This window comes from Austrofundulus limnaeus, unplaced genomic scaffold (assembly GCF_001266775.1).
Source record: "Austrofundulus limnaeus strain Quisiro unplaced genomic scaffold, Austrofundulus_limnaeus-1.0 Scaffold161, whole genome shotgun sequence".
Classification (NCBI taxonomy): Eukaryota; Metazoa; Chordata; class Actinopteri; order Cyprinodontiformes; family Rivulidae; genus Austrofundulus; species Austrofundulus limnaeus.
In genome coordinates, this window is record NW_013952563.1 from 198,892 (window position 1) to 208,817 (window position 9,926).

Sequence of the window (9,926 nt, forward strand, 5' to 3'; positions counted from 1 at the left end):
CCTGGCTCCTGGGTTTGTAGGGACACTGTCTGCTCTGTGGTACAGAGTCCTGATCACTCCTAACTTGTGTTCGAGTGAGTGATGGGAATCAAAACGCAAATACTGGTCTGTATGGGTGGGTTTGCGATACACGTCAGTTTCCAACCGTCCTCCATCTGAAACTGAGACATCACAGTGCAGGACCGCCAACCTGCCATCTTTTACATCCTCTCGTGTGAACTTAATATATTCATCCACAGAGTTGATGTGATCAGTGAAATGTTGGACTTCCTGGGATTTAATTTTAACCCAGGTGTCGTCAACATATCTGAACCAATGGCTCGGTGGTCTCTTGGAGGAGAGACGAAACGTTTCACTAAAGAAGAACCCATCTAGAGGACCTATTTATTTTTTCTTTTTGATTCCTAAAATTTTTTTTCTTTCTTTTTGAGACACACAACATATTTGTATTTATTGTACTTCATCGTCTGTACACAAACTGGACAGTATAACTTCATTGATAAAAAAAAACTCTACCAACCATCAATTGCAGCAAGGCCACCGGGTAAAACCCTTTTGACGTAAACTCCAAACTCTTCTCCAGTTTGCTCTTTCATTCCACCAATTACTTTAATACCTGTTAGAGAAAAAAAATTAAATGTCACATAAGCACAGAATATTGAGACATTTTAATTATTATTGCTGTCGGACTTAAAGAAATTATGTTTGTACTGAAAGCTAAATGTAGTAATTATTAACCCAGATACACATCATTAATTACCAGATTTATTTAACTTTTCCCATGCACTAACTGTGGCTTTATGTTATTCCCATTATTTACTCAATAATAACCTTTCTAATCTTTATAGATGTAGTTTTAACCAGTGCACAATAAACACATTATAATAACCAAGCACAGATGGAATTTTGAATATTGTAAATTCAGGGAAGTTAGGGGACCTTAGTGTAGTGTGGGGGTCCCACAGCTGCCCGCTGACAGAAAAATTAAGGAGAAAAGGGGATGCTGCTCTGAGCAGGCTGTGCACAGCAGGGCAGGATTTATCAAGTAAAAAAAAATAATAACCATATTGCTCTTTAAAACCTGTAAAAGTTATTCAAACAATGTGAATTGTAAACAGTCCATTTGGCTGTTTGTCAAAAAGATTAATAAAATGCGTATGCTGCCGGGTCAGGAAGGATTTTAGGTAACGCTTTCTTTTACGGTACCCTTATTACCATGCAATTACAAGGTTATTAAAAAATGGTAATTAAATGTAATTACTACATTATTACCATGTAATTATGTAGTAATTAGGGTACAAAAGAAAAACTACTGTTAGTAAAACTACCTTTATTGGGTAACTACAATCAAATTACTATTCAATAGTAACTCAACACTATATTTATAACCAAAAGAATGCAACTAAATTTTGGGGTTAGTGGTTAATTGCAATAAAATATAACTTTAACACTGTCCTAATTACCTACTACTTATTTAGGTGTTACGTAGTGAATCGTAATACTTACCTGTTAAGTGCTACATTATTGCAGACAATTAATTACATAGTAAAATTGTGCACTAATTACCACGTAATTACATGGTAATAAGGTAGTAATTAATTTTAATTAACTTTTAATACCTTGGAATTACATGGTAATAAGGGTACTGTAAAAGAAAGCGTTACCGGATTTTAGATTAAGATCAGTAAATTCCATCTAGAGTTTCAAAGCATATTTTGTTAACAGAAACAGAAATGACTGACCAGTGTCTAACACGTTAAATGCRCTAAGTAATAAATGGGCCTACATTCCCACAGAAACACACCAACATTTTATGGAACGCCTTCAGTGTTTCTGACATTCACACATGGACACTTCAGCCTTCTCTCTGTGAGATGTGGTGCAAGAAGGGAACACACAACCACTGGTTCTTGAAGAAAATAGGAGCCTTTAGAGACGAGGCAAAGAGGCTGTCATCCAGAAATAAAATCATATTAAACATAAACAGTAAGTTTATAAAAGTACAATATCTAAAGTATACTTATAATTGCATCCGCATGAAAATGTGAAGGCCAGAACAGTCAGCCTAACCAGAAAACAAGCTAATATTAGCTTAATATCAGAAAACAAAGTAAAAAGCCTCTCAGATTGTATTAGTGTTTCATTATAAATACCTTGGTTTTATTATTAAATAATCTTTTACCTTGTTTCCCATTATCAACAACTGGTAAATAAAAATTAAGATTAAGGTGGTTTATATATCTTCTTACATTACTTTAACRTTTATACTTTAAGTCGTTTTAAAACCTGCATTTTTACTCTTTTAATTGAGCAAAATCTTGAATTGACACTTCTACTTCCAAAAAAGTATTTTTATACCTTAGTATCTATAATTCTACTTAGGTAATGAAAGTGAATACGTTTGACATCTCTGCTTATTAATTTGGCAGTCTTCTCATAAAAACACATCAACAGATAAACAACACGTTTCTCTGCTCATATGAAACAAATACAGTATGARGAACTTCTTTAAAATATTGGAAAATTTTTGTTTGTGTTTTTGTTGAAATATGTGAAAATCTTTAAAAGAATATATTAAACTGTTGAAATAATAAGATAATAATACACAATTTAGTTGGGAAAATGTGGTTACATCATTACAAACAAAATTATAAAGCTAAAACTAGAAAAAATAAATAAATTTGAGGAAAAATACAATTACATCAAGTAGTTTAGAGAAGTGGTTCCCAAACTTTTTATCTTCTGACCCACAAAATATCCATGGCAAAAACTTGTGACCCCAAATATTACTGGTCTGAGTACATGAACTTCATTAATAACCCTAAAAACACAGGCTTTTTGACAATCTAAACAGCTTGTACACAAATATAAATACTTCTTTATACTTGTTTTGTTTTTGTAATAATTATAGGGAAAATATTACATCAGCAATTATTTTATTACCCTTTAAATTGATTTCTGGAGATTATCCAAGGTGCTTCATGACCCATAATTGGGTCCCAAGCCCAACTTTGGGAACCAAAGTGCAGTGGTTCCCAAACTTTTCAGCTTTTGACCCACAGAATAAAAGTAGCAGAGACCTGTGCCCCCAACTGTTTTTGGATGATAAACATTTGTATCAGGTCAACAAAACATGGGCATAGTAACAATATTTTTATACTACATTTATCCATTTTAAATACACTAACCTCACTCCTTTGTAACAACTAAGGAAAAAATGTAATTAATTCAGAAAATCTTTTCAGGACCCCATCTTGATGTTTCGGGACCCCACTTTGGGTCCCGACCCCAACTTTGGGAAACACTGGTTTAGAGCTCTTTAGTGCATATTTAAACCAGAAACTGTTTCTTCCCATCGAGAGCTCATGATGGTCATCTTTCCAAAGGAGGTTAAATATTTCTCCTATAATTGTAAAAAATTATAGGGATGCACCGATATGAAAATTTCAGCCGATATCGATATCCAATATAATTATTGCTGTTATGGCCGATAACCGATATTTACCGATATTACACAAATTTACAAATTATATTATACAAATACACACAAACACACTTGGGTCTTTTTTTTTTTTGATACAGTAAATAAACAACCAGACCTCTGACATGGCTCTACTTCAGTTATTCCTGGCTGTACAGCGTCAATATCACTATCATGATCAAACAAATGCTGCTCAACCAACCGTCTCACCTCCCAAAACAGAAACTAAAGCTAAAAAGTGGGAAATCAATATCAGCCCAGTTTTACATATTGGGCCGATACGATATTCTAAAAAATGACCAATGTCGGCCGATACCGATATCAATACCGATATATCGTGCATCCCTAAAAAATAATATAGAAAAGAAAACAACCTTTAGTAAAAAAATATTCAGGCTGTATAGCTACATTAGGAGCATTTTAAATTTTAAAAATGAGACAAACAGACCAGACTGAATTAAGACATAACTTAATAAACTATTTTAGAAACAAAATGATTTAATATCCAGTGTAGGAGAAACAGCCAAATTGTGATTTAAAATTCTCTGCTCACATGCTCCATCACTGCACTTACAGGGGATACAGTAATTGTACCCTGAGATCAGAGTATATTCAGCCTGCCAACATGGCGACRGAGACACTGCTTGGGTCTGGAGTGAAAAGTTCAAGCTAATTACTGCCTGTAGGATGAAAAGGAGTAAATCAGGTCCAATTCTCTGCCCTCAGTGCCTTTGTTCTCTTCTTTGAACAGAGATTTTGCTCTTATAGTCAGTCTTGAAGCAGAACCATGTCCCACCCCCTCTCACTGCCACAATCACATCCTGCACATCAGAAGATAAGGAAATATTTCACTGCATGAACAGCTACTGTAGAGCAGACACAAAAAAAGAAATGCCTCTTATGTTTAAATCACGTGTTTTCAAATCTGCATTAACATTTCCTGTTAATAATGCATTAGGTGAACGACTACATTTTTCAAATTTGGTCTTTGGGAAGACCTAAAATGGTGAGTGTTGCTGAGAGAAGGATGTCAGGGACTATTTTATAATCAAGCTACAAATAATGGGTGGATAGAAGAGGTAAAGTTTGATGTTTCTAATAAATCCTCTTAAAACACCATGTGAGATTAAAGAGTAAGTTATTTTCAAGATTTGACCAGAATAGCTACAATGCATTCATTTCCCAAAACAAGATGATTGGAAGCATGATGCTACAATGTGCTACAAGGAATGTTAGGCCTTTAATTTTAGTACGCATTTCCACCTTTGCGTATGAAGCACATGTGACAAAGCCGGATACGTTTAACACAATGACTTACTGCTTTCATGCAGTCATTGTGCAAACTCCATCAGCATGGGGATGCGAAGGTGAAGTAAGGATAAAAACAACAGCAGCTCTTGCATTCTTATCCCAGCTGAGATTAAATGGGTTAGGGCTTTGCCATATGACCCACTTCCCCTCCCAGCAAACACACTAATGTTGGCAGAGGTAAGTTCTTCACAGAGAAAATTCCTTTTAAAGTGAGTCTTCTTGTATTACAGAGATAATGTACAGATGAATCAGCAGATGAGGTCAGTGATGTTAGTTTAAGATGGATGAAATAAACAAAAACTTTATGTATTACTGTTTTGGCGCTGATGACTGTTCAGCGTTGCAGACAAATACATGTAAAAACTATGCTGTGTCTCATCACCTTTTTGTGATGTCACTCTACTTAACTCTAACATGCAGCATAGAAATGAATACATTAAAATGAAAGCTTTGCAGATGCATCAGCACTGTTGTTGTAAAAATAAACTTGTTGCTTTAGCCAAATAGTTTTTCCTAAAGTCAGAATGGTAACACATTAAAATCGGGTACACAAAAATTGCTACTACTACTAAGTATAAGTACACCAAAGAAGAACTACTTAGGAACTAGTTCATCATTACTTAATTAGTAACTGAACATTAATGACTGTTTTTGTGTACCCTAAAGTAAAGTGAAGTATCATACCAAGTACTTACTGAGGACCAGCTGTGTGTGACCAGCTGAAGATGTACCGGTATCTCTGCTACTTTCATTTTGTCTTGTAGTGAGGAGCAGGGGGAGGGATAGCAGACGACACACAGCGCTTGAGCAAGGGACCAGTGATGCAGTGAAAGACTGAACCTGCTCATCACTTCATCCGAGACGCAGGAATGAAACAGAGGCTGATGATTAATTCTTAAAAGAAAAGTTGTAAATGTTTTACTCTGAAATATTTTTTATACTGCAAAGTTCACATTTTTTATGCCAAACATTTTCATTGTGGACATCTGTTGTTGAGTTTTTGCTCACTAAACCTCTAAAAACAAATTTTGTTTTTCCTCATTTTAAACTAATAATACACTATTTTAATACACAGCAAATTGTAAATAACTGCTGGATATTGAAAGTGACAAAAATATTTCAAAGGAAAAAACACAGTGATAATGTTAAGCGATGGCCCTCTTTTGCATGTGACTAACCTGTTTGTCCAGGTGGAGGCAGTGCTTATAAGGCTGAATTCACCTGAAACTCATCAAACTGAAGAAGTCTCTTGGAGGAGAGACGAAAGGTTTCACTAAAGAAGAACCCATCTAGAGGACCTATTTATTTTTTCTTTTTGAACAGTGATAATGGTCAGGTACTGATTAAGTAATGATTGTTTCCTCGGTACTTAAGATGATGTTTGACTTTACTTTAGGGTACACAAAAACAGTWGGTAATGGTCAGTTTGTGAAAGGTCAGTTGAGAACTACTTGTTTTTGATGTGGTCAAGAGGTAAATACTGTATATAAATGGTAAATGGCCTGAACTTATAAAGCGCCTTACCAAGTCCCTACAGACTCCAAAGCACTTTACACTACAACCATTCACACACATTCACACATCGATGGTGGTAAGCTACACTGTAGCCACAGCTGCCCTGAGGAACACTGACAGAGGTGGGGCTGCTGTGCACCAAAGCCACTGGGCACCTGTAGTGTCTAAGGGTGGGGGGKTTGTCTCAGGAATGCACAGATGTGAGGCCCCTTGAGCCTCCAGTTTCAGAGCTCGGCACAAATCACCATATTAGGACAGAAGAACGCTTGAGGTATACCGTGACAAGATTTATGTACATCTGTGGAAAATGTATAAAGAGCCCTGTACACCCCCACCCTTCGCCTTCGTTTCTCCATCTTTCTACTTGGTGAATCATTGAACTTGGAGGCCACAATTTGGTTTTAGGCTGTAATTCTCCTGAACTGCAAAAATAAAGGTTCTTGCTGTTCAACCAGCCTGTTCCAGAGTCATCTTTCATCGGGCAACAGCAGGTCAACTTCAACCAGAAGACGTGGTTTTTTACACCTCACACCTCTGACTACAACCAAAAGGCAAGGTGGATTAGGTTTCTTGCCCAACGACACCGACTGAGATGGACAAAGTGGGGGATCGGATCGGCAACCCACCACTTATAGTACGACTCCCCTAACCTCCCTGCCACAGCTGCCCACAGCAATGACAAAAGCATAAAAACACAAAACAAACAATACAAATCAGCATTTTTCCAAAAAAAAATACACCAAATCCTGAAGTGWGTATTGGACAATAAAAACTGTCATGATCTGTGTATTTTGATAGTTCTTTGTGTTTTAGATTGGGCTTAGTTCTCTGTTTGATAATTATGATAAATATCATTTATTTTTCTTCACCTGATCAGTCCATGTGTTATGATTTTTTTTTTTTTTTCAGTTTAGATCCTGACCAGTTTGCGCTTATGCACAATTGATAGGTTTGTTTGAGTATTCTTGAAAATCAAGAGACAGGCTCTGAAATGATATGGAGTGCTACCTTTAAAAACTGGAGATCCAGTCCAGCAGGTTTATGAATGTCCAGCCTGAACAGCTCACCAAGWACCTCAAATTTATGGCTGAAATAAAAAAAGAGGGAGGCCTAAGGCAGATGAGTGGATGACAGATGCTGGGTTGACAGGTGAACACACAGGAGTACCAGAATTGCCATTTTAGGTGCAGCTGGCATTAACAAAGCATCTGTTGAAATGGTTTATCATTTTTGGATTAGTCTGTGGTAATGAAATCATCATATTTAATAAAATAAGGCAGCTGTGAGGGCATATTTTGTTTTTCATTGTTCTGAAGGAGTTCCAAGATTTTCCAGGATCATGACCACAGAGACAGTTACAGAAATATATTGATTTTGTCTGTTTGACAGATTGAGCAAATCTGAAAGCCCTGTTTAACTGCTAGTCAGATGCTTTGGCTCTATGCCACAGTGTATTTTTGTGGATAAGTTCATACAGGTCAGGTCTTAAGCAAGGGCTGAGATTATTTTTTACTTTAAGTTATTAAACACGTGTATAAAGTTGAAAATGCCTTAGCCTCAAGTGTGGCATCGGCAGACATGTGCCCCCAGCTCACTTAATTAATTTACAACAATAGTATTTAATTCATGTATAGTAAGAGGAGTCTAGCATTATCTGATAAAAGATGATGAGCCTTACTTCCTTCTGTCTGACCATTTGTCAGGATCCATGTTTTTTCATTACTTGATTAAGGTCTTTAACGTTTCATCATTGATTTATGTTTTGTTCTGTTTGGTTTTCTTTTATATACTCCCTTTTGTGTTCGTTTGTTTTAGCAACCGTGTGTCCCTTATTGCCAGTATTCATTCCTCCTCCTCAGTTCCAAGTCTGCTGGTCCCGTCCACTCTTATCTGTACTGTAACCCAGTTCCACTCAGCACAGCCATCTCTGCTTATCWCCAAGTGTCTGTTTAAATGTGTCTTTGGACTAAAACCTTATCCACAACATCAGCCTGGCCTTTTTTATTCAGTTTGTTCACCAAGCATCATAGGAGAGTTGTTGGTTTAATGCTACAAATCTCTGTGTTCTCCTCTACAACTTACTGTATCTGCTTGTGATGAGGTCTCCTCTTGGTGCTCCCAGTGATCATTTCTGTAAGTTTTGCTGCCTTGTTAGCCTTTTGTTTAACTTTGTCTTTTGTTCCTGAAGCTCATCATGTCAGTTTACCTTTATGTTAAGTTTTTACATCTCACTACTTTATTTAGAAGAATCTCTGAACCACATTCCAATAAATTCTCTATTTTTTTCCGCATTTAGACATCTTTTTTTTTGATTGTGCAGACAGGAGAATCACACATTACAGGGCATATTTGCATTTATTTTCATATTTAAATAGAGGTATGTCAGGGAAGGTGTCTGATATSCACTCAGGTCCACATTTGTTGGGATGTATGAAGGAAAAGCTCACAGAATGGGCATGTGCAGTTTGATAAATCTGGATTTTCTTTTGTGCATGCACATTTTTTCAGTTAGGTCTGTATGTGAACTTCAGTATGAAAGCTGCAAACTATTTCGTACATGAGGCCCCTGGTCTTAAAGGTAGAATTTAAACCACTCCAGGGCTGTTGCATTAATCCCAATACAACGCCACAGTAGAAAGACAAGAAAATCGTGGCCCTCTGAATCAAAAACTGCRGTTTTAAAAACTACTAAAGTTGAAGTATTTCCTACATCTTGGATTGACAAAAGGTGAAGAAGTATTTAAAAAGCTCACTCTGTTCTGTGCAGGGCTTTAAAAGAAGACTGAAAAAAATTCAGTGATACTATTTGCATTTATGGTTAACATAAAAGAATTGAGAATAATTGGGGAAATTTTCTGCTATAATGGACAGATTAATAACWCCAAATACATAATATTGCATTTGTCTTACATAGCACTTTCCTAGATGCTTTATAAACTCTTTACAAATTCATGTATTATTGATTCACTCCTCAGTCGCACTCGGTGGTAGATGTGTGGCTGCCATTACGGCCCCTCCAGACCACCACAGTTACACCAACATGTTTATACATGGGGAAGTTGGGTTGAGTGTCTTGCCATGGGGCACTTCAACAGTATGCGCTTGCGCAGGGATTGGAACTGGCGACACTGGTTGCAAGGTGAACACCTGCCCTGGGCGCTATGGAGGACTGAAACTGACATAATTTAAAATAAAATCAGAAATATATAAATATCCCAATAAATAAATAAATAAAAACACTTCAAATGCACAGGTACTGTATGTATTTTTCATTGTTGGCTTTGTTTTAAACTAAAATTTAACCTTTAAGMTAAACTGAGACAGCACAAGCATGCACAGTACTGTAGATCTGCACATGGATCCTGCTCTTTCCTGTCTGTTGACCAGTAGGAGAGGAGCTGATCCAAGTAGGACCGCCCACCTTATTTACATAATGAGGCAGAAATGCATAAGATAAAGTAAAAACAGGAGACACAGAAATGTAAAAGCAGCACACGGAAAAAAAATTTAATAGAAAAATGTAAGAGACATAAATGCATTTATAAGTAAGAGGAAAAACAAAAATGTATATTTTTTAAAAACAGTAAAATCAAAATTATGTGTTAAAATATATAATTTG

At 36.3% G+C, this 9,926-nt stretch overlaps 1 protein-coding gene across 1 annotated transcript in view; it reads right to left on the reverse strand.

Moving 5' to 3' along the window:
• LOC106523607 (multiple PDZ domain protein) overlaps positions 1 to 9,926 on the reverse strand; it is a gene marked incomplete at its 3' end in the record, with an annotated part of 36,217 nt that overhangs the window by 19,856 nt on the left and 6,435 nt on the right. The window contains 1 exon segment of the mRNA XM_014017092.1: positions 521 to 616. Within this exon segment, the coding sequence (XP_013872546.1) occupies positions 521 to 616 (96 nt within the window).